Source organism: Mesitornis unicolor, unplaced genomic scaffold (assembly GCF_000695765.1).
Source record: "Mesitornis unicolor isolate BGI_N332 unplaced genomic scaffold, ASM69576v1 scaffold47275, whole genome shotgun sequence".
NCBI classification, from domain to species: Eukaryota; Metazoa; Chordata; class Aves; order Mesitornithiformes; family Mesitornithidae; genus Mesitornis; species Mesitornis unicolor.
Window position 1 is genome coordinate 8,530 of NW_010184371.1, and position 26,738 is coordinate 35,267.

A 26,738-nucleotide genomic window follows, 5' to 3' on the forward strand; every position below is an offset into this window, starting at 1 on the left:
ACCTTTTCAGCACCGAAGTAATTTAATACCCAAACCACATGAAAAGTGATCTCTCTGGGAATAGCACAGCTGCTAAAATCCAAGCAAGTTTTTATTAAATCATCAAGTCTGCTTATGTAAAACAGGGCTCTCTTAAAAAGACCTCCAAAAGGAAATTATTTGCTAACAAAAAACCTGATACCTGCATTTAATTTATCTACATCGATATACGTTTCTATTGCTTTTATATATCAACGTGTCCTGGATCAGAGATAAAAAGAAAGAAGGAGGGGGAGAAAAAAGAATAATTCGTTAATGCTTGTTAGAATAATGTTTATTCTAACAGTAACTTCTCAGGCTCCACCATCATAAAGTTTTTTTTTGTTACATGTAAGTATTTTTCTGAAGCAAAGTACTTGAGGTAACGCATACAGAATTTCTGCAAACCATACTTCTGGAAGAAGATGAGAAAATCACTTTTAGCTACTGCTGATCTTTCAGCAGTATGGGTACATACATGTTTCTAAAAATAACAGCAATTTCAGGTTTTGTGCCTCAGCTTCGGAGAAGTAAATGGACATTTATAATCCTTCAAAACCTGTCAGATGTACCCAGATAGCCGAGAGAAATAACTGGAATACTGCAGAAGTTGTGCAAGCCCTCAAATAAATGATAGCGCCTTAAGAGTTTTTGACAGCTGCTTGAAAGAAGAAGGACAAATGCAGTGAAAAGAACAGAAACAACTTCTTGCAGTAAGTCTCAAGGTACATAAAAGCAAACTAAATTAATGGCACTTTCAAGCAGGCCAAATCATGAGCCAAAACCTCTGAATCTTCATATTGAGATATCCCATTCAAAAACTTCACAAAGTTGCACTACAGGGCCATAAAAAACTTGCCACAAAAGCCTTTAAGGCCACAGTACAGGACAGCAACCCAAGCCTCACACAGACCTATTAGTGGACTGCCCTTGTGCTCTGGCAAGGCACAGCTAAGAGCCAAGCAACGGCTGTGAATCCATTAAATGACCAGGGACTGTCAACACTAGCATCATCATGAAACAGTCTTTTCAATAATTAAATGTTGTTTTTTCTTAATTGTTCTTTATATGTCTGTCCTGTATCATAAAACAGAGATCTTGACAACTTTGCATATTTGTAATGATGGTAAGTTCAAGTAAGCTAAAAATACACATTTATTCATTGCACATCAGAAATAATTTCTTCTACAACTGAACCCAATAACAATTTTATTCCTTCTTACAAAGCTAAAAGATATTGACAGTATTCATATGATAAACTTTCTCAGAAACGTGTTGGCCCTAATCTCTGCTTGGTTTCTTTAGCTCTGACTAGAACGTTTATGTGGAGACAGCTTGCTAACGGTGATGCCAGAGAAATCTGGAAAACAGCTAAGAAAGAAAGGTATGAGGGCAAAAGAACTTTAGGTGAAGTGAGGAGACAGGTTCCAAGCTCTAAGGAAGTAAGAGAAAACGTCAAATACAAAGCAGTCCTCTGCACCCCAACACTGACCTAGAGCAAGACCATTCTGTACTTACAAATAAAGTCCAGACAAACTCAGACTTACTTTGGTTGAACAGGCTGTGCACTTATCAAATGCCAGGCTGACTGGAAGAACATTATCAAATCTTGACAAAAATCCACGGATCTGGAAGACAGAAAAGTTTACAATACTATTTTAAAGCTACAAAAGACATTTCCAAAATTCCACATGAACTGGACATATACATGCAATAAAAAGATAAAAGAATGGCTATAACTAGGATAATACTGCTCTAACACAGTGACTCCCAGTAACACCCGTAGTAAATTTATACTCAATATATATTCCTGGTTTTCTATATACAAATATTGGCACAACTATCTAAATGCAACAAGGAAAATATAGAGACACAGCACCACCTGGAGTTTGACTTTTCTGATTGCAAAGCTTGACCAAAAAAAAGTCATGGTATGACCAGTTAAACACATTTTTTTCCCCATCTCTGTAACATATACATAACTGTCATGCATACCTAAACTACCTTGTTAATAGGATATTACTGATACACAATTTTAAAATTCCATGCCTTTGTTTCTGGTAACAAAGGGTCTGATCATTTAGACTAGTCTGATAATTTAGATTCTTTGGAGTATTAAGGTCTACTACAATGAAGAGACATCACTAAGAACAGAACTTAAGTAGCTTTGCAATACAAATAATAATGTCTTAAATAATGCTCAAGTCTATTATTGTCTCAAAGCATAGCCCAAAACAGAACAATAATGCAAGTAAAATCATGTAGGGATATAAAACAAAGCAGACAGGACTGACTGGCCAGTTAACATTCTCATCATCAGGAAATAATAAATGAACTGTGACATATTTATTTTTTCAGTAGAAACAATAAACTTTCTAAAGTTTACTGGGAAAGATTCTAAAAAAATATATTACTACATAATGTAATCTTTCTAGCTTTTTTTTTGTGTAGGGAGGAATATCCCTTCTTAACTATCCTTTTTTAGATGTAAAGAGAAGGTTCAAGTTACAGATCTGTTTTCCAGATATCTGGAGCATAGCCACCAATTTGAAACAAGGTCACTGTACTCATGTAAGACTCATAAGTTTCAAGCATCAAAATTAATGAAGCTATTTTTTAACAAACTAACACACCATAAGTAAAGTCTCCTTCATATTATCATCCCATATGATCACAGGAAACATTCAGGTAACTACAGAAAACCACCTGGAAATTATGTCATTCATTTTTCAACTAAAATAGCAAAAGCTTCTCCAAAGAAACATCAAAAGGGAGCACCTGGATCAGCAAATTAACAAGATTTAGATTTGGCTTTTTCTTCCTATTGAGGTAGGACAGGTCAAAAATCTCCCTCAGACATACTGCAGCACTGCGCACAGGATGGGCGTAGCTGACAGCAGCATTAGCTACAGAAAACTCAACAGGATAAGGGAGTAACTCAGTTATAATAAAGCACCCTAAACAAAATTAGACTAATTTTATATAGACCAGACCTTCTGATTAGCTGCAAGTTGCAAACAAAACACACTAGAAGCTTTATCTTTTTTTGAATCAGGATTCATTGTTAGTGCAAAAAAACTAATAGAATATAATAATACCACTTAGAAACAAATAAATAATTTATTTATACAATGGAAGCATCCAAACAGTTACTCAGATAAACAACACAAAGAAAGGGGCACAGAATACTGGGGTTTGAACTGGGGTTGTTTAGCCTGGAGAAGAGAAGGCTGAGGGGAGACCTCACCACCACCTACAACTGCCTCAAGGGAGCTTGTGGAGAGGTGGGTGCTGGGCTCTTCTCCCAGGTGATGGGGGATAGAACAAGGGGAAACGGCACCAAGCTGTGCCAAGGGAGGTTCAGGTTAGAGCTAAGGAGGAAGTTCTTTACTGAGAGGGTCGTCAGAAGCTGGAACAGGCTGCCCAGGGAGGTGGTGGAGTCACCATCCCTGGATGTGTTTAAAGAGCGGGTAGACGAGGTACTTAGGGATATGGTTTAGGGGGTAGACAGGAACGGTTGGATATGATGATCTCAGAGGTCTTTTCCAACCAAGCGATTCTGTGATTCTGTGAATACTTTTAGTCCCCAATGATAATATCACAGGAGATATGATTATGGGGATAAGATCAGGTATTTTTTTAATGACTGTATCAACATAACAAATAAAGACAAGTCTATCCAGTAATCTGAAAAATGCATTTGTAACACATTTGTAACCAGAGTTTGGGTTGAGTAGAATAAAGACTGCTGCACTGCACCAAAAACATGTGAATATTTTGGAGAACTATAATTGTGAGCTGCCTAGATTTGAATTTTTTTCCAAACTCAGAAGGGATTTAAAAAGTGAACAAAAGTAAATTTGAGATGCTCATATTGTCAACTCTGAAGGGGACAGAAAAGCCAGAGGTTGCCTTATTCACATACTGTGTGCTACAAATAAATTTCTGCTAAGTAGGAAGCAAGAATTGTGTGTCTACAAGACAGACAGACACAGTGCCAGGAACACAGCTACCCTGGCTTGTCTGATGGACTTGGTTTTTAACAAACATGGAGAATCAGTCCTTTGGAGAACACAGTTAGCATAGGGGATGTTTTTGTTAAGGAGACAAAGACTACAATGCTTCCTTTATATCAGTTCCCAGCTTTTAAACAAAAGCATTTACTCACAGGTTATTTACCTGGTGAGGAACAAGTCCAAGAGAAGTAGGTGGTTCATTCATTCTGTCATCACTACTGCTGGCCACAGCATAACCACTGTCAAAAATCCAAGAAGGAAAATCAGAGCAAGACAATATACTGAACAGTCAAAATTTCCAGCAAGCTTCAAGACATTTTGTTGCAGCTTACAGTTTAGAGTCTGGAAAGGAACCTATCTGGAAAATATGTTTCATGGTAACTAAGTTTCAACATGGCAATACAAAAACCCTTTTTCAGAATCAGTCTGAGAGATTTGTAACATACTCATGTCCAACTTCTAACTCACTTTTTCTTTCACAGATTTTAAAGACAGGAGACAGGTCACAGAATTTCAGAGTAATTTCTGTATCAAGCCCACTTAATTTTAATTAAGATTTTGCAATATTTGGCTTCTCTTCATGTGACAAAAGTAGTTATGATAGCTTCTCATTACACTCAGATACTCTCCTGAGCAAAGGAATGCCAAGAACCACTGACAGGAATACTTTCTTCTTTAGACATATTCTCGGTACATTTCTACATTTAGAAGGAGAGAAAACTCCAAGTTAAAAACTTAAGATCTGATGAATCAGTTCTCTCAAACACCGTCAAATTACAGTAATATAGTAAATATGACCTATACATTACATTAATTTACAGGCAACTTCACAACTTACAAAATGGTCCTACTTTATATGTATTTCCTCCTCCTTCTTCCAAAAGATTATATTAAATAAACCTTATTTCTCAGAGAACACCTTTTGAACACCAATCCAGAAAATTACTCACCCTTCTGGATGCTGTAAAACAGAAACCATTAATTCCACCGCAAGCGCTCCAGCTACCATGGCTAATCCAGGCCGACTGACTGTGCACTGCTGATCCAACGTCCGATCCCTGGTGGACTACAAAGACAGACAATTCTAAAGGAAAGAAAAAAGTAACTCAAAAATAAGTAGCTGCCCTACTACACAAAACATCTTCAGTTCTGTGCAATTAATTTCTTTGATCTTCCAAATGAATCTATTTCTAAATATTGTGTACATCAACATAAAACAAATCCCTTTACAAAACAATATTAAAGGAAATAAAAACTCAAGTCACAACAAAAGAGATATGCAACAGAAGGTTCCACTCACATCCCCTGGTGCCACAACATCATTGCAGAAGTAGCAACCCAGTTTATAGCCAGGGATATTTGAAAAAAGTGATGATCCCAAAAGATCAGAGGAACCAGCAGCATTGTTGAAACATGAATCACCAGATTCTTGCTGTTTTGGTTTCTTTAGTCCGTGTCTCATAACAACAAATGTGTCAAATCCCAATGCAGCATTGATGACCAACTGTGAACAACAGAGAACAACAGATTTTAATTGAGACAAAGATGAAGGGGGTAAAAAAAGGCTTCAAGGTTTTATTCAATGTAAGTGTCAAAAAACTCCACATGCCGTGGATGAATGAATAACACATTAACTGCAAATCTATCACTCTACCCATAAACAACAGACCTTCTGATAGGTGCAAAACTCAAGTTGTCAATCACCTAGAAAAAACAAAACCAAAAGAAAAGTCTGTTTCAGAAGACCACAAACCATTACCTCTTCCAGTGTCTGTCAGAGAAATCTGACACAAATTATCAACTCCCTCTGATTGTTACACAAACCCACATACCATACTCACCAAAAAGAAAGAAGGAAAAAAAAAGGAACAGGAACTCCATAAATGTGCTGTGCTATTTTACATCTGAACCCAGGTTCACACCAACTAACGTTCAATGTCTCACCAAAGATACTGAGGCTGCTATGCACTGATATGAATTACTATCCATAGATCCAAATTTGGCCCAATATTCATACAGTGATCAGTATCGTTATTGCAAAAACATTTTCTTTTGTTTCAGCTCAAATTTATTTTCAGTTTCACTGCATATTCTAGAAATTCCTATTCTCTAAGTACCAAAATATTCTAAGCATCATTTAAGTACAACAGTGGCTATCAAGAACAAGCTTTCATGTTATTTGAAATTACATGTATTGTATGTAGTCTTTGCAGTTCACTGTGGTCTGAAATATAACTCATTAAACACTGCTGTGTGACAAAGCAATGAAATGCAAGGCTGTTATCCAAAAAAAATTCTGCTCTGTGAGGAAACCAATTAATGATTGGTTATGGTCTTCATATGCATCTGTTTAGTCACATGGGGAGCACAAGCAGCTGTGGCACACAATTACACTGTCATCGTTTTCTCCTTCCTCTTCGGTTTGTGACAAGTGCTTACAGTATAAACTCTATGACCGAAATATCACAAAACCAATGCTTAAACTAGCAGATTTTTCTAAACTTACAGGCAATAGTTTAGATATAGCAAAACCAAAACCAGTGATACAATAATGACTGTAGCCAGCAAAATGTAAAGGAAGATATCATCTGCTTCATGTGCAGATATTTTAGATAGAAATTCCAGTACAGCAGTTTGTAATTTTTCATTACTATAGTCAGGAATTATTTAAAAGAGGGACTTAGAGGGAAGCTGTCAAGAATTAGCCATCTTAATTAGTAAGCTGGTGAGATTCATCAGATTCATCATCATTCTTGGTACTTCAAAAAAATTTCTGGATATTCACTTACAACCTTGTAGTTTATTCTTTCCTCAGTCCTAAAGTGGAACCAAGCTGCTGAATCTGTGTTAGTACAGCCACGTCTACAAGAAAGAGTTAAAAGACTGCATCTTCTCACTACATCTACCTGTAAAACCTTAAGATAGTATTCCATTTTTAAAACATGGATAATATGACACAGCTGGTACAATCAGAAATTAGTAACATTGCTAAACACTTCCCACTGCATTAAACTTTCTCTCCCTCTTCAGTTTACTGTCCAGCAACTATTTGAATCCTAACTGATGGATGCTTAATTTAAAAAAAAAAACAAACAACAAAACAAAACAACAACAAAAAGCCCACTCCACAACCAACATTTCTTTTGGATAAAGAGACTATGGAAAGTATAGCTTTTGGCATGTGTTTAAAAAAAACTAGCACATTTTTTTTACAATTCCAGTGCTTAACAGGAACAGGGATTTAATGTCTGACATGAGTTTAACATTTGAGTTCTGTGTTTGTCTAAGATACTTGTTTTTGGGAAGAATGACTGCAGGAAGACCAAAGCTCATAAAGGCAACTAGAAGATTACACGGGGAAATCAATTCTTATTTCTACCTATGTACTGCTTATAGAGAACTTTCTGCAGATTATCACTCACTATGTTCTTCATTTTCTGTGTGCCAGTTTTGAGACCTTGGGGTCCAAACTGCAGCAGTGCTTTTTTTAGTTGTCATAAAAATTCACATCTGAAGTAGAGCTGTCATTAAATGTTTATCAACAAGAAGTACTTTGACAATCAGATACTGAGCATTTCAGTCTGGACACCTTGAGATTTCAGTGCTGTGCTTATTCGGTGACAGACAATTCCATCTCCTCACATCAAAGTCATCTTGTGAAAAATTAAATAACTGTGATATAGTCAGACACACTATGCCATTGAATGTCAGAGAACTGTCAGAAAGCAATTACAAAGTTTGTCTTCAAGTGACTTGAATGCTGTAAGGCAAATATAGCAAGCAACTGTTAGCTAAGCAAATGTGGGGGGATAAGTTTTGGAGATCGTTAAAACAACCCTATTCTGACTGACCCAGACGGGGGGAGCTGCATATAGATGGCTGCTCCCAGCCATATATATTTAAAGTAAGTAAGAAATCAAAGAAAAGAAAATAATTTAAGATCTTGGCAAAAAAAGAAATGAGAGAACTGTTTGATCTGGAAAAAGCCTGGTTGCAGAGCAGATGCAGAGGAAATTTAGTTAAGTTCAGATGAACATAAACTTCAGCAGAAAGGGGAATACACTTGGAATTTGTAAGATAAAACTAGTTCGCAAATACCACAAATCTGCATTCTTTCTCCTTCCTACTATCTTTCTACATTTGTTTTTGTTTTTGTTTTTTTACAAATAAAGAGAAATACAAACCAAAGAAACCCCAAACAACTAACAACTATTAGGAAACTTTAGCTGAAAAAAAAATCTCAGAAGTCACGAAATACAAAAATCAAAGATAAAATAGCAACACTGACTCACCTGTGTCACATGGATGTTTTCAATTACTCTCTTAAGTTCACAACTTAATAAATTGCTATGGGCATCATTATATTTACACCACAAAGTACATAGGATGTACACTATGGTTATGCTGACATGTTAAAAGCTTAATACTCACATTTTCTGACTTTGTGCTATTTCAACTGAGCAAACATGAAACTGCACAATTCTTAAATGAATTAAGAAATATCAAGATTACCCGAGACTTTTTACTGAAGTCTACATCATGATAGCAAGAGAATCACTGCCTCATAGAACCATAGAATGTATTGGGTTGGAAGTGACCTTTAAAACTCATCCAGTCCAACCCCTGCAGTAAGCACAAACCACAGAAGACTGATCAAATATTTCAGTTCCCCATTAAAGCTTCTTTAGGTATACATAGCTGGTTAATATGCAAGAGCTGAAATACAGTGGCAAGGATATTAGCAAGTTATAGTACAGTACCTTCCTCTTGCTGGCTGCAATGACAGCAGGAAGCCATCGACTCTCTCTAGTGTCCATTAGTAGAAAAACAACATCATGAGTATCAATAAGCTCCTCAAGTTTAGCTACATCCTTCTGAGCCTGTGCCATTGTTATCTCAGAAAAATTCACCGGGTGGCCTGGCATAGGGATGCTCATGTTATAGCCTTCAGAATTCTAGATGCAGACAAGACAGAAAATAACATATTAAAAATACAACCTTGTGAAATAGTAGCATTATTATAAAGGTCAATACAAAATTGTAGAACACAAATTCAATGACAACATCTCTCTGCATACCAGTGCTATGCACTAAAGAACAGTGCTAAGGTTTCTGAGGGAATGGCAGTCTCAGCTGTCATACTTAGGAAGAACAGAGCAGCTCAATGCCAACACACTAGTCTGGGCCATGAGATTAGACCCAGCACAGTGGCTCAGTCTCTCCCAGGGTCTTATTAGGTTTGGCAAATCATTACAAGAAGATAGCTGAACTGTTCCTAATCCCAGAGGTAACAGACACCACTACAAAAGCAAGCAGACTGATCTTACATATGATAATGAGCATGCTGCTAAACTCAGATAAAATCTTTGTCCTGGGTTATCTCTGCAGCCACTTCCCACATCACGTTAATGGGATGTAGTTTGTATTTCTGATGTTGAATATGGACTCATTCACAGTGAGACAGATGTAAAGTATCACAGATTCATCTCTTTGTTTTAAATTCTGAAAAGAACAATAGTCTCCAATGATTTTCATGTAATTCAACCAGCCATATCTGAACTTGATATAGAAGAAAATCACTTCTGAGACTTGTTACTTGGGTGCTTGGATGTCTGGAGACTTGCACTATGCAGATGCTGAAAGAGTCTGCTCTTATTGCAGAAACACACGTCTCTTCCAACTCCATATTTGGGCCAGACATATTAAGCAGAAAATGGCTGAAGAGCCAAATAAGCATGTACAATGCAAACAATTAACTCACTCATTTGGAAATATGTTAACAGAATCTGGCAGCCATCTGCTATAAGAGAGTAATGAATCCTTCATATATGGTACAGAAGCACAGGCTTTGACAAATTCTCCTTGCCTGTCACTGTGCCGTAAGGAACTAACAATTTAAAGCCAAAATTTAAAAGTTAGATGAACAAAACATAAAATTACATAGGCAGAAAGGAAAGGAACATTGGCAGAACATGCTTTTATATAGACCAAATACACGCACAATGCAAATCCAGGTGAGTCATATAAGCAGAAAGGTGAAGTATCATGAATATCACAGAAGATAAAAATAATTAGACACACATAGTAGCTTGGGGAAATGAATTTTCACGGGGAAAAATGTAGAGTCCACAGTGATCTGGTATGCTGTTAACAGAGCAGCTCCTCTGTGCTCCAGTAAGGACAGCCTGGGTTCTGCATCACCAGCACAGACACTGCACAATTACTCGAGGAAGCTTTACCTTCACAGTTATTACCTCCTCCAAAAAGCTGTGGCAGGAACACAAAACTTAATCCATGCTGTATGAGTAACGTATTTATCGGTAACTCATTCAGCCCCTCTACTGCATATGAGTGCTGATTTATTACACAACTGATACTGTTGGTGACTTAGGAGGTCAAACTTTGTTAATAAAAATAAAACCAACAAGTTGAACACCGGCTGCACAGAAATATGGTAACAAGGTTTGTAAAATACTAAAATCTTAATGGAATTCAGAAAAAAAAAAACAAACCAACTATCCAGGTTCTGTAGCTATAGGAATACATACAAGTCTAGCAGCCTCAATAGCTTCAATTTTATTTTAATAACTGTCCCTTGAAGAAAAGACACCAGTGACTAGTAAAACTGGCTGAGGTACACTTTTGCAATCAAACACTGGCAAAAAGACCCAAGGAGTATCTTGCGATGCCACATACATAGTATTTTTAGAAGTATATATGTCCAAAGACAGATGTCGCTCATTGCAGAAGTCCAAAATCTCAGGGAGTCTATATATGACAAAAATAATTTTGCTTGCTTACAAAATCGCTTTGATTTTAAGACCAAAACTTTCATATTAACAGAAGACTAATAATGCCTCCAAATTATGCAAAACAAAATATTTAGTTATCATCCCATAAAGTATTAGAATCACATATTTATTTTAAAAAGGGACTTTATGTTGGCATATACCAAATCATTAAAGACAATGAACTTTTCAACATTTTCATTGACAGCTGCTCAAAGCCGTGCTTGTGGCTCCAGTGCTTTGTTTTTGCTGGGTTTTTCTAAAGCAAACAGGCATCAAAATATTGCATTTGTTATGCTACCATAACTTTCTCTCTGATTTTATTGACATTCCTATTAACTTCCTGCATTTTTTGTTAAACCATGGCTCAGCTTTCTTAGAAGATATCTGTGCTCAATATACTAAACCTGACCAGAAATGTGCCACGGAAAGGTACATAGAAAATGAAGAAAAGTTGCCCCCTGCACAGTATATATATATACAAAGAATGGTAAAATGCTGAATACACTGGAGTTCCACATCTGAATGCTCCAGGAAACAATTATGTAAAAGAGTCAATAAATTCCACAGCAGCTATATGAACGACTCTGTGCATTACCTACTTGTAATGAAAAGGCTGTGAATCCGTAAATTCTGCTATTTCCGAGTCCTCCCTTCTTTTTTATTATAAAACTCTAAGCTACAGTTAATGATAATCTTAGAAGTGGAATGAAACAAATCAAAGCTCCTTGCCAAAGCATTCCTCCTTGTTTCATTTGCAATGATGAGGTGGTTACTCTTCCAACTAGAAAGGATGCAAAATTTAAAAAAAAAAAAAAAAGAGAATTCACATAGAGCAGTCAAGCGTTTAAAGTCAACCAGGAAAAACTGCATTGCATGTGAAAAATATTACTCACATTGAAACCAAAGAAAGTAAATTAGACTGCAAGTGAATTGCACAGAAATGTAAACCCACATTTTCAGAAATACCTTCAGAACCAACATTACTGCTTGGATTCCCATGGGCTTGAAAGGACTGTGTGGGTTTCCAAACAGCAAGAGACAGCTTTGGCTACTCCTTCACTGTGAGAGAAACAAGCAGGCTCAAAATCCAGGAGAACTACTCTAGACAACTGCAGTGCAGACTGCAGTAACACATGCAGCTCTATTTTGAGAGGACTAGCAAAATCTACTGGGTTATAAAAACCTCCAGCTACAGGAGCTTCACTGTTGAAATCATCCCAAAACACCAAGAATGTACCCAGGCTAATTAAAGACTTATTGTTAGTCCACGTGCTTGGCCTGCTGCTTAAACTGCACCCCTCTCACATGCTGTCAGTATATTAATTGTTTGGACCAGAGGTTTTACTGTTAAGCCCTGTTAGCTCTTGTTAAAACTAGTGTGTTGTTTCCCTGTGTATTTACTGATGGTCAAACTTGATACCTCTTCTCCACAAAGGAGTTTGACTGAAAAATATATTGGAAACCTCCTATCATAAGAGTACACAGGATCTGTGCTACTGCTTTCCCCTCACTTGAGCCACAAAGCTATGAAACTAGTTTTGAGTCCCGCTGAAGACTGATCCGTGTCACAAGAAAACAACAGAGAATGCACACCACCGATGGGGACAACATGTTAAGAAAACAGTGGCAGATGCAGAACACTTGAAGTATATGGTAAAGAAAAAATTCCTTATATAAAGTACGTGTTGCACAATGTATATGCTGTTACTGAACAGGAAAATTAGTTTTTTCCTATGTATACCACATGTACTAACACTTACTGATGCAGGCTCACTAAAGCATTGTTACTGGTTCCCTCTTGTTACTATTTTCTTTTTAAAGCTTCATCACATGCTCAAGATTCAAAAGCACAGTCTGGTCTTTGTTTCTAAAAAGAAAATCCTTAACACTAACTTTTGGTCTTTATCTCCACATGCAAAACTGTATCGTTCAGGATTCCACAAACAGCTTTTATTTCTTCTAATTCAACTACTCATTCTTTCTTAATATTCCTATTTTCATTCTCTCAAGTTCAAAAAGTGACACGATGTTGTGTGACACAAATCCTAGCTGGCACCATGCTGGTGCTCTATGTGACACTGCACATATGCTTTCTCTTCTGTACTTGTTCTACTATTTAATATCTCTACAATTAAATTAATATCACCAAGTAACAATAACATTAGAGAGCAGCAAGATTAAATAAAATTCTAGGAACTTTCAAAGAGTCTTTTCTGGTTTACTTATCAAAAGTTCTGAAAGTGACAGTTTTTGCATTTTTTCATACTGGGGACCATTGTTTGATATTCAAATATTGAATTACTGCTTAGTACCAGTACTGATTTCATAAATCATGACAATAATAGGGTCAACATAGATAGAACAAAAACCACAGCAACCCTTAGGTCAAACTAAATTAACCTAAAACCATTTAGAAACAATCTTCTGGAAAGCTTATTCACAACACTAATCATCAACACCACAACAGATCTATATGTCACTGTTCATAACTCAATAATACTATGACTAGTAACATAATCAGTGTCATTTTAAATACAGAATTGCCTAGTAAGTATACATAACTCATTTGAATTACACTAAGAGGTTAAGATGCTGCTTGCCAGCTGAGCTCTGGTAACTCTTGCTACCAATTTTAAGACAGTCTGCATTCCAAAGCATAAACAGTTGAGTGATTCTCATCATGACAAATTAATATAAAAAAGAATTTGTTCATGATAGAGCAAGCTGAGTGTCTATTCTGAAATTGCAAGCCGTAACAATTCTCCCAAACAAAGGATGAAACAAAAAGAACCACAAACATTTGTAAATTCTTGGGGTTTTCATTAATCTGCTTTTTGTTTTTTCAGCATTGAAAATTAGGTCTGTTTGAACATCTGCACTGAATAACGTTCTGACGATACACGTCCCTGGAGTCAAAGAGGCTGCCATTGGTGGGCCTTTCATCATAAAGCTTCTAAAACAACAGAAAAATGTATTTCTGTCTTTTGTTCCCTTTCAACTGCTTCATTCTGACAGTAAGCTATTGCCATCAGGCTCCCCAAAAGAGGAATACTTTGGTCAAAGGCCAACATTGATATCTTCTCCAGGCTGCTATGATCTATTTCCCTTTTCTGGACCAGATTCAGTTTGCTTAGTTCTTGAAGAAAACAAAAGCAAACAAGAAAGTTCTTACATCATCTTAATGCTCTGTATTATACTTCTATGTAAAGCACGTTTCTAATCAGTACTTGCTATTAAGTTATTCTTCTGGGCAAAACTAACAGAAAAATCAACTTTCAGTTTAACAAGTAAAAATTTTTCTTTTTCTTGTACTACATCACTGATGATTCATAGAGCAAAATGTCCCTCTGCAGCAATCCTGAGAACATTGGGTAATTTCAATCCAACAGCAGCATAACCAGTGAAAAATTCAGCATTTGACACCTATGTAGAAAATAAGCTTAAATAAGATTGCAAATTTTGGCTGTAAAACATAATAGGAAATCTCAGCAATCACTTATTACTGTCTTCAAGACCTTCTGCTCTCGTAATAGACAACAGATGTGTCTACAGTCATATTTAAAAGCAGAGTCAGAAAACAACATTAAAAGCACCCAGTACTCAAAGTATCGTAGGACATACTACAGAGGAAAAAAAATTACTTCAACATCCATGAGCTACAAGATGACTCAGGTGACCCTTAACTGTGTTTCATTATTACATTATTGTCTCAATAAAGTTTAACAAGTATAGAGGACTTGAAGTAAAATGCTTACAGATTTGTCAGTAACCGGTGTAACACCTGTGTAGTAATTTTCCCATTCCCAATAACGCTTAATTATAGAACATGGAATAGTTATTTAAAGTCACTGGTTCTCTTTGAAGGAACATATCAACTCATTTTAAATATTGATCTTACCACTCCTGGGAAGATTTTCTGCAGCCTGTCTGCTGCTGCAAGTGCTTTAGGCTTCCCACCGCTAAGACAGTCTTCGAACTCATACAGTGGCTGTCGTACTGGGTTGGAGTAGGAGATCTTTGCATTGTCCACAAATGTAATCTTCCTGACTCCCCAACCCTAAACATGAAAGTAATTTAAATAATGATAAGTACAATGGGCTTAGTCATATACTTTTGAGTAATACCAGAAATTCAAGAAGAGTTTTGTCCAATTTTCCCAGAAAGACCAGGCTACAAAAGCTTTGAAAGCACAGCAACAACCTTGAACTTGCATTGAATTAAGAGGGCAGAAAATTTGGTCTGTTCAAATATAGCGTTTCACAGTAATCCCTCAAAACCCTATTGAAAGTGGGATGTGATAAACATTCCTGAAAGTAATCAACATGGTTACTTACTTGAAGAATGTATTTTAATTCAATGTGAATTTGAATTCACTGTGAATTTGATCATATTAGCTTGATAATTTCTTCCAGAATTTCATGTTCAATCCTTTATTTATGTAAATTCAAAACAAACTACAATTCTGCTAAGGTTCTCTTACTACCTGCTATTCTACTATTAGCAGAACTTCAAGTTATTTCCATTGGCTACAGATCTTACCCCTTCACCACAATTTATATCATCAACTAATATTTATTACGTCTACATGAATACAGAGGAATGCAACTTTTCTCTTACATGTCATGGTGGCTGCTGAAAAAAAAAAATACGGAATTTATGAGAAACAGTAGATTATTTTTAAGATTATCTCAAGACTTACCATCAAGGTCCTTGCAACACTACAACCCAGTGTACCAGCTCCTAGCAGCAGACACTTGGCAGACACAATTTTTTCCAAATCAAGAGTAGGCACCAAGCGCCAGCACATCAATTTCAAGTTAAGATCCACTGATGATTCTGCTAACCTATACCATGAAACAAATAGCAACATGCTTCTGAATATTGTGCTTCTCCAACAAAGCAATTACTTTTGTTTCAACTGAAGAAGTTCAATACTTTTCTTTTTTAAGGAGAGAAAGTATTCAACGTACAGGTAATATGAAAAATTAAGTGCCCCAAGCATAATTCCACCTAACAACAAGGTGCATGGCAAGGAGGTTAGAAAAAACTGGTTTCCTGCATCCAGTTACATCTGATCTCATCGTGAAATATTACACGTGCTCTCTAAGGAACTGAGTCAGCTCATTGTGAAAGTTCTATAAGGAAAATGAGGTAGGAAATCTACGTTCAACCTAATGTGAGATTTTTTGCATTCATCAGAACACAGGGTGTTAAAACTCTCATCAAATCAGGTCATCGCAAATCATCCATAGAGTAATAACTGGCATGGAAAAAATGTCAGGGGGAAAAAAAAATCCATACAGAGCATGACTTTCTCATTCGCTCTCCTGCTTCCTCTTTCCAAAGGAGTACATTGGTTCATGTAGAATGCACAGACCCTCTACTCCCGCTCATACTACTCCTTAAAATTCTTTTGCCTTTCTTGTCTTCCAATCAGACACACATACCAGTTCTCAGATTCCTGACAGTTTTATTCCTTTGTACATCATAAATGTATTTTTGCAGTATCCAGTAAATTATTTGTCAAACAAGGATTTACGATCACAATTGCCAGTGCTGGCATATTACCAACAGCCTCTATGGAAATTAACAGAATTTAGCATGCATACACGTAAAGAAGGTCAAGTTATGTTTAAACAATTAAGAGCCCTCAGACGAACCTTCTCTAACGTCTATGAACATGCTCTGAATTGCCACAATTGCAAGACAAAAATGGCTCAGCTTGACAGGTAAAGTATCTTAATCAAAATCATTAGATCAACACAGTCCTGCAGTGTTGCAAAGTCAAGAGCAGCCATGTAGTCAGTGAAAGCAGATGAGCCAACAGGCTGAGTAACTACACTGTCTTCAGTGCACTGCTCATACATTGTGTGCATGATGATAAACATTACTAAAGTCACGTCTCCTGACCTCTTTCCTGTCACAACCTATCAATTCCAAAAGGCTGAACTCTTCTCCATGCTGATTTTCATTAGGTTTAGCAACCTGCAGCTCATAGAATTCAATGACAATCACAGGCCTGTAACACTATGACCTAGACTGCACTCAGTTTTAAATGTAACGCATTTGAAATTTTAAGCTAGAGTCAAAAATCGCAATCACTGCTGCTGCATGCAGTGCACTTTATTAAGGTCCTTACCTCTAACAGGACTGTCCAAAGAACATACAGTATATGTGTTACTGTATATTCCTACCTAACAGAGACAGATATTCCTTGCATTTCACATTTCAACTTTTTATGCCTTAAACCCAAGTAAAGAAAACTACATAAATTTAAAAGATAATAAACAAACCTTTTTGGATCCATGCATTCACTGAGATTCACCATTCTTGGACCCATGCTTCCTTTTTGGTTTTTCTCCCATCCAACAGCTTTTGGGCAATCTGTTTGACATATTAAAAAAAAAAAAAAGAAAGAAGGAAAGAAAGAACAAACACCTTAATATCACAGGACAGAAATGAAATTTTCTTGGATTCAAACTTGTTGTAAAACTAAATTCTTGTAAGTAAATAACCTGTATCTTAACCTAGTATACGCTGCTATACAAACCCTGCTGTTTACATCAACTAAAAGCCCTGCTTCTTGGCGAAGTGCTTTACTCTTAGATGTCCAATGTGCTGCTTTGCCTCTGCATCTTGATTCAAACCCAGGACAGAGATGGCATCATTCCTCACCAAGACTCCAGATCTTTAATGTCAAACAGACTGCTATGTTCAGAACTCAGTAAGTTTTGTCAAGTTTGAGCATCTCTTCATGAGATGGTCCCAAGACACCATCAGTAAATCCAGTAGAGAATTATACAGCCTAATTATTATATAATTAAACAATTCACCACCAAGATATGTAAAGCATTCAGAACTCCCTGGATAAGGTAAAGAAATTTTGTTATACTCATCAGTACACAGATATTAAGTCTGAGTTTATGTTCTAATGTCACAAGTTTACTGCTTTGAAACACATCTGCCTACCTCATTATGGGATGAAACAACTCCACTCTGTAGCAGGCTTCTACCTTTTTAGGTACAGAAAGTATGCATCACATAAATTCACTATCACATGCATTTTTTCTAGCTAAGGGATCACACACAAATTTAACAATACAAAAAAGAGGCTAACTGCTAATCGCCTGGTTTTTGTATTTCACATGACACCAGGACTTTATTTTTAATTAGAAACCCAATTTAGGGAGGGAAAAAAAAAATCAAAAGAGAATATGCTTTCTCCTTTGAAGAAAGAATAATTTTCTTTACAGACATTTAACAAATCCAAACAATTTAAAATCCATTTGAAATAACTTAGCATAGGCAACAATGGAGTAGTGTTAATTTATTTTTTTTCAAAGTCACACTGATTGAGAAGAGAGAAAAACACAGAAAATAATTTATTTTTTTTTAAATGGATTACCTTGGCCAAGTGCTCCCTCTGGAAGTTTTATTTCAAAGATAATGCTGTGTGTTATGTCTCTCACTCCTTGCATGGTCCTGTCTCTAAAGCAGATGACTTCAACTGACTGGAGACTGCTACCCCTGCCATTTAAAAAAGGATAAATAAAGCCATGCAACCTCTTTAATAAGTGTTTAAAAGAAGTCCCTATTTCACACAAGTTTAGTCTTGTGTTAGTACTAGAACACTGTTGTTCTTACCAGATATAAATTCATAAATAAAAATATATAAAAATTGCTTAGTATGTGAAAAGAGCAAGTTAGTTGTGAAAGAGCTATAAGGAAATGACACTGGCAGCCTGTCCTCTGTCATTTATACACTGCTGCTGGACAAACTGCATATTTATAGGAATAAAAAGCAAGGAAGCACTGGAACACACATCAGGTGACATGATGTACTTTGCCATGGCCAAGCAAAACCCTCTTAGTTCTCAATACAGTAACACTTTTCCTCCTTATGATTCAAATCCCCAAATCAAACAATTAAGAGTTTTAGCATCTAAAAGCCTCTCAATCACAGAGTATATGAAGCTCTCTGGGCACTTACACATCATTCTATGTTACAGCTCAGGTAGCAGCCCAGAAAGTGCAATATGAGCATTTCCTCTCCCTAAATGAGCATTTCCTCTCCCTGCTGTGTCCTTTGTAAAAAAATGTAAAAGTCAAAACTATGAAAATGCAACTTTTACATTTTTGTTACAGGAACACAGTTTTATATGATACTTTAAATTATGGGTTTGGGGTTTGTTTTTTTTCAAATACCAGGATTTAAAACCACATTCTGTCTCCCCAGCTTCTACCCAACAAAAAAATTCAAGAAGGTACGCTACAAGAAAACCTAAGAGTATCTGATTTTCAGAATTTAGATCTACTATTACTTATTTATATAAAATCATAGAATACTTTAAAGAAGATTTAGAACAGCTAGAGGGTACTGGCAGAGTCTGAAGCATGTATTTCTGGGTACATGCATACATGTGAGGAGCAGGAATAACAGGAACTTGTGACTGACAGAAGTAAAAAACAGAATAATAAGCAAAACCAAAATCAGTGAAGGCCAGTCATGTCAAGCTTAAAAGTTAAATCTCAGGTGGATGATTTGAGTAAAGTGTGATGGGGGGAAAAATGCCTAACTTGATATCAACCAATAAATAATCTGTGTGGGACAGAATAAAATAGATACCATTTGTGGGCTGCCAGGATCAGGAAATTTCTCAGTGGCCATCCTGGATAGTGGGATAAATTACATGGATCATAAACTCCAACTGTCACCTGCAAATAAAATCACTCTAAATGAGAAATCATCTATCTATACTTACATTCAGCTCACAGTAAAAGTTATCTACATTTTTAACATAAAACGTCTGTACAGAGAAGGTCTACACACATTTTATGTATTTACAATTTTTTTATACATGGTCACACTAGATTTTAGTCAAGCATTTGCGACAGCTTTGAGGTGTGTTCAGCTTAGTCTCTTCATAGACATTTACTTTTCACTACAGTATGTGCACCTGTATCCTTACCCTCCTTAAACACACCATTATGGGAGAAGTCCAGCAACCGAAGCCTTGCTCTCAAAACAAAATTCTGCATTGATCTTGGGATGATCAAAAAGTGAAAGTGGACAGGCCAGCAAGACACCAAGCCAAAGGAAAAGCAGCATAAAAATCACTTGTTACTCCAGCCTTCAAGATGCTTTTAAATAAAGGAACTGGATGTTCTGCTTCATGTTCATCCAATGTAATACAACGTTCGTAATTGAGACATCTAAACTAGGAACTTAATTCACAGTCGATGCAGAACAAAAACACATCCAGAGATTAGAAAGATGCCACTGCCTACCTTTAGATATGCTGAAAATCAGAACTTGGCCATCAGTAGTGACACCTGTGTCTCTCACATCTACAGAGCTCTTCTGTTTCTTTGCCTATAGATGTGCTTAGAGTGTGACTGGTCTCAACAATACCACATCAGTGAGGGGTCCCTAGGAACAGTGTGAAATGCAGACGAGCCAATCTAATGGACGTTGACAGGAGAAACAGGGGCCAACTCCCCATCCCTCCTCCCAGCCATACGCTGCTGCTTTGCAACTGCTTAGACAGGCATAAGACCCTTTAGTAAGCTGAATCGATTTCATCAACTAGCAGAAAATTAACTCAGCAACAGCAATAACCTATTTTTTCTTCCAGGAGTGCAAGTGCAGTTGGCTCACTGAAATACAAACTCTACAGGCAGTACTGATGCAACAAACCTTACCTGGCAGGTCTAAAATTTTGGCACTTCCCTCCAAAGTGAATGTTAACAAAGAAATATATTCCCAATTATATGAGACTTCTCTCATACTGAAATGTCCCCATCTAATTAAGTTTACTGTTATCTGTGACCCATTATTGTAGTTATACTACCATTTAAAATCTCAACCTTTGCATTCTTATTTTACAAAGAACAATTGCAGACTTAGGTCTTAATTTCAGAAAAACAAATTTGGAAAAGAAAAAAAAAAATTGAAGATCGAGTACTATATAGCAGAACTAAATTACTTTCACCAAAACCAAAGACAGTAAGTCATTCAGAAAGGCCCAGCGAAGTTTGGCAGCTTAGCAACACGATCTAAAACCAAATTCCATGTACATAAACACAAGCCAACCAAGCCAACTCTTGCTGGGATGACATCTGCTTCATGTATCATTATAATTCTTCCCTAACTGGAAGCAATGGACAGTACTCACTTTACATTCAAAGGACATGCATGATCTCTGCATTTAACAAGAAATATCCCAGCCTATTCTGGTGCGCAACCCATTTGTCTTCCAAAATTACAAAGCATTTACCTTGAACAGTCTTTTAACATGTGCATGTAGCAAAACACACATTTAAAATTAAAAACTCCCATACAGTACAGTTACCACAGCTAACAAATACACTAGTATCAATTTTCAGTACACAAACAATAAGTGTTTTATCGCATTGTAGATAAAGTGATCGGAAAACTTTAAATGTTATGATTCATAATCTTATGCTGTTTCTGTTTTGATAATGAAGGAGACGGCATGAAGAACTTAATTTTCAAGCTGACCATTAATCTGATGTAACTGAGCTTTTGCAAAAGAACCAGAAACACTCAAAACAATAATCAATTCAAGCTGCTGGTGTTCAGCTATTTATCCAGCCTATTCATTCACCAATCACTGTGCCCAGCTCCGTATTACAGACAATTTTCAAACCATTTGTAAATTAAACATTTGTAATTTATAAGAAAACAAAATTCTCATTACCTTCCCCCCTTGGTCTTGGAAGAAACCATTCCACTTTTTCAGTGGAGATACCATGACAGAATTGTCATGATACTTAATTAAAAAGTAAGGCAAGGCTGTAACACCCTCTTTCTGGCAAAGTTCGTCATATGCTTTCTGAAGTGCCTGAATCTAAAAGCAAAAAGACAACTGTAACCAAGAGTTTTAACAATCTTACACAGAACCACAGAAAGTGTTTTAGCATCTGGGAAGGTCAGCTCACTCAATCCTAGAACACAGCATATTCTGAAGTTTTAAAGTCCATTACGACCACAATGAGGAAGATAAATTCAGTTGCTAAAACAGCATTTGTCAATGTAAATTTAAACAGGAGCATTATCACCATTGCCACAAACTGATCTACCAACAGAAATCAAAACAAAATAAAAAATCTCATTCTGAGAGTAGCTTTATAAGATAGTAAATCTGTCCCTCTATTATTAGCAGAAGAACAGAATCCTATTCAATTTACTTCATTATAGGCATTTTCAGTGTTTAGCTGAAACTCTATCTTTGGATCATGACAGGTATTTTTTACACTATTTATTACTACAGAACTAATGGGAGTCTTCTGAGATGAAGGGAAATAAGTATTTTTCACTGAAAAAAACCCAAAGTGCTTCTCATTGATTGTTATGCCATGAAAAAGCCATTCAAGGTTTTGCATTAACTTCTGTCAGGGCAAAAAAAAAAAACAACATGTGGGCAAGTTGATTTTTTTTTCATCCTTTTGCATTGTAACATGAAACTACAAAAAAATGTTAACTTTCTTCGTTAAAAAAATAATACTCCCTAACCAGTTCTTTTTCTTTTCCAGTCATGCATTTTGTTAACAATTCTGTAATTGCTAATAAAATAGGTCTCCCAGGGGATGCCTCTTTAGAAAGGCTTCTTAAAAATATAATGAGTTTCAAAAACATAGCTATATATTCAATAAACTATATAAAAAGTTAAAATTAACATAACTGTCTCTTCAAGAATTGTTTGCCACATCAGCATCTAAATGAATAAGCTAAAGTGATGTTAAGCTAAGACCTTTTATATGATACCAAAAAAAGAGGTAAACAAAGAACCCACATGGAAATAAGAAAAGTGAGTATTTTAGAAGAAATTAGACTCTCAAATTAATGCAGTATGTGCTGACAAAAATACTAGGTTTCACAGCCCACAAAACTGCTTAGTACTACAGACTTGATAACATTTTGTACTTTGAATACCTGATTTAATGGCAATCTGTCACCAAGACACACTGGTTTCTGAATTATCTGTATTCCATCAGGGAAGCAGAGAGCAGGATAGCAAAACCAGTAATAGAAATTATACTTCTTTAAATCCTAGGAAAAAAAGAAGTAAAATTAGATAACATATAAATTAAAGCAAATTATGGTTTGGAATACTTACTAATCAATATGGTTAGTATCATCAACCATCAACTATAGTTCTCTTTACTTTACAAGGCACTGTGTCATGATTTTAGAAAATAACAAAAAATACTAGAAGACTTCCTTTCTCTATATATGTTTTTCTTTGAGATTTAAACAGACAATGCGTGTGCAATATTTCAGTTTTTGTCAGCTGGAGCATTATTTGTTAAAACTTTCAATTTGTTAAACAGAAAATAGTTTCTCTACTTCGACTAATATCTATAAGGCCGTCAGATAATTTTATACATTTGTAGAAAACAATACGAGATGGCACCACCATTTTTTAAAGAATACATCATAAAATATTTTATAACTGTACATAACAATGGTTTATGATGTCTGAGAATGATGCTGATAACATTTATATACCACTACAGCATTTCTCCTAAAAAGAAACTACTTAATTTCCACTACAATGCTCTAAGTATAAGACATATTATCATTACTCACTGCGAATGTCAGCAGCAGGAACCTGTTCAAGAGCATAGGGTTTTCAAGAGCAGCTCCAGATTTTATTGATTCCCATATCTGTCATTGATTGGAGGGACAAGACGGAAGTGAAAGAGCAGAGAAACAGAACACCAAGGAGTATATAATTAGCTACTTCCTACTCTCTTGTAAAGAACAGTAAAAAGCAAACATCAAACTTTTCCTTCCAGAATAAGTTAAATCCTGAGGCTACCATATAGGTGAGTATGGACAGCATCTCAAATATTCAAGGTACAAACCGTAAAGCACTTCACTGTGCTTTAAACAAACCCTTTCTACCAGTAGATTTGATTTTATCTTACCTCATTAGCTTCTTTTTCCAGAAGTAATTTCTTATCACAGGATTTGAAAGTCTCAAAAGTGTTGGTATTATACAATGTTCCAAAAGCAGGACAGCAACGTGCTGGTATTGAAGCATTCCTGAACAAAAGAAAGATACCTCTAGGAATTGGATACAATGTCTTTAACATGATCAGTAGCAGCAATAGCTATCCTATGGTGTAAGGTTACCCTGAAATTGTCAAATGATGAGGTACAGTAACAAAAACTATCAAAATGTTTTCACTAGAACTGTTGTTCATAATGCTTAACTGAACATAGGTTGGTATAACAACCCATGGAAATACACATCTACATCATGACTTCAAAAATATATTAGGCAACTTTATTATCTCTAAGCAAGGTGGCACCAATTTACAGATTGAAGATTTAAAAATTCTTTTCAAATATAAAATATCCATGACAATGTGATTTACACTATGAAAAAAATAAGAGTGAACTTTAGATGTAACTATTTTATTCACAAAAAGAATTATTCAGTTAAAGTTTTATGTTTAAAAAACATCCCAGAGGAAGCCTAAACCAGACCAAAGATTGAGTAGCTTTTATAGTTTGTAACATCATCCACTGGAGAAGCTGCTGTTTGCAAACATGGCATATATTTTTCCCCCTTTTTTGAATGCAAATTAGGGAAAAAAACCTAAAATATTCTCTTAATTTATAAATCTGATTGATTTAATTGACGTCTTTAACATTGCTCTCCCAAACAGATATGTTTCTGACCACTGCTAAAACTCAAATACAGCAAATGTTTAAGATACATAATAAACATACATGATGTAGTTTCCAAAAATGTTTAAAGCTAAAAGGGGATTCTTCATTATCATTTACTTGAACTGACTATCTAAAGTACAGAAAACTACTACAGCAGAAGGAATAATTAAACACTACATGGACATTTCATTATTTTTTTTGTCATAACATTGGAAAGTTCAAAATGTATGGTACCATCCATCTTTTTTCCTAATCTGACATTCCTGTTGCCAACAGCACAGCATTCTTCCAATTGCACTTTGTTGCATATGCTTGCAGTATTGTACCCGAAAGTTCTTACATATGAATCAGTGAAATAATATCACCTAAGAAATTATCTCAAAATGCACAAAGCCTCACTAGGCTCCTGATATCGTCACCAAGCAAGGCAGAGAAAGGCACTTCTGTGATTTACAACTTTATAATCCAATTTAAAATTTAAAAAACCACTAATTGTGAAAGCATCTGTTCCTATGTTAGTTATACTAACTTAGGCATTTGCTGGAAATGAAAACCACATAATAAAAAATATTTCCCTTCCATGTCATTTTTGTTGTACACACTGAGCAGCACTGGTTTACCTTTCACTTTCTGGTTAAAGGCAAAAATACAAAATTCCAGTCACAACGGAAGCTATTACAATGTAACAGCTAGGGATTGTAAAAACTATTTTTGGATCCCAATTCTAATGATTAATTCTCAGTAATAAAGATCTAAGGAAAGATTTAACCAGAAGTCAGATGACTGAAATATCCTCCCTTACGCAGAAGAGGTGATAAAAAAAAAAGAGGTATTTGATATAAACAGACATACAAACAGTGAGTTATTTTAAGAATTACCATGATATTTTAAGCCCTTCAGATTAATATACTACTTCAGACACAGGGAGTTAATGTTTGCGACTCAAAGCAGTCTCTCCACTGTTATAAAGCTCATGAAAACGTGTATTTATTTTCATGTAGAATTTGTCAAAGTTATATATATCAAAGTGTTACTGTTATGAAAGGAAAGTGTCTTCATGCACGAATTAAGGTAAATCGCAGTACATACTTACATATCAAAGGCACTAAACTCCAATGTCAACCGAGCTGGCAAACCCAAAGGATCACCTGGACAAAAAGCAGCAACACGCTTCTTTTAAACTGAAATAATTGATTGATTTCCCTCTTTTTGTTAAGATAAGTTACAAATTACCCACAGACATACCAGAATTCACAGCTCACCCAGCTGCGTTTTCTAATGTTTCAGCAAAACATCTAAAATATGTTACACAAATCTTAGAAGAAAACCTGGAGAAAAGCAAACTACTAAGCCAGATGTTCCATTTCTACCTACCATTGTAGTAGTATCCTTTGATAAGTTTTGGGGTTTCATCCAATCGGTACTCGTTGAGTTTCCTCTGGGTTAGTTCGTGCCAGAACCCTGCATCCAGGGCACTGCTGAAGGGAGCAAACTGCAGCTTTGAGATTCCAGGATCTACAGCATGGTGCGCCTCACTACTGGCAGTTGCCATGATTTCAGTTAATGATCACTGTTAAAAAGAATTCTGTAAAAGCAGATATGCCTGATAAGTACACACTCAATTGACCATGTTACTCATGACTCTTCAATGCTTCTTTTTAATACAATTTGTTGTACAAAAAGCATTACTCCCCCAAATGTCTGAGGGACTCCAACTTTTAAAATCATCGATCAGAGGTCCTTTCAGTCCAAGCAAAGTCCTTCCAACTTCTTGTATGTAAAATTACAAAAGACAAGTATATGTTCTGTTTGGCCAAGCTGCCTAGAAGGATTCAATTTCCTGACAGACATTCCATGATTTCTCCTGTTACTTAGAATACATCTAAACTATGTACTTCTCTGAGTTATCTCATATCGTGCTGCCACAGATAAAAATAAAAAAACGCTAAACACTGCATCTGCATTCCTTCCATCATCTAGGTATCCATCTAAAAAGCCTATTAGTACTAGTTAAGTTCTGACAGCATTTAAAATCCATACTAACATTTCCTTTAGCTAGGTCTTCACACTCAGCCTGTGGTGAGAGTTGAACACTCATGAGGCATTTCCAAATTAACAAGTAAAGCTAGCAAAGGGAAACTAAAATCAAGTCAGATTATGTGGTCCTTGATGACAAGGCTTCCATAATACAACTTCTTCTCAAAGGTT

At 36.0% G+C, this 26,738-nt stretch overlaps 1 protein-coding gene across 1 annotated transcript; it reads right to left on the minus strand.

Annotated features, from left to right (window-relative positions):
- Nucleotides 1–1,565: 1,565 nt before the first annotated feature.
- Nucleotides 1,566–26,113, minus strand: ATG7 (autophagy related 7; the record flags this gene model as incomplete). The annotated part of the gene is made up of 16 exons (XM_010184443.1): nucleotides 25,905–26,113; nucleotides 25,624–25,678; nucleotides 23,780–23,897; nucleotides 23,439–23,516; nucleotides 22,782–22,898; nucleotides 21,547–21,696; nucleotides 19,452–19,540; nucleotides 18,231–18,352; nucleotides 17,119–17,209; nucleotides 15,525–15,669; nucleotides 14,724–14,882; nucleotides 8,795–8,989; nucleotides 5,335–5,538; nucleotides 4,985–5,100; nucleotides 4,198–4,273; nucleotides 1,566–1,646 (listed from the first exon to the last, which is right to left on the minus strand). Coding segments are annotated over exons 1-16 (1,974 nt in total), but the record flags the coding sequence as incomplete, so codon positions are not given.
- Nucleotides 26,114–26,738: the final 625 nt, after the last annotated feature.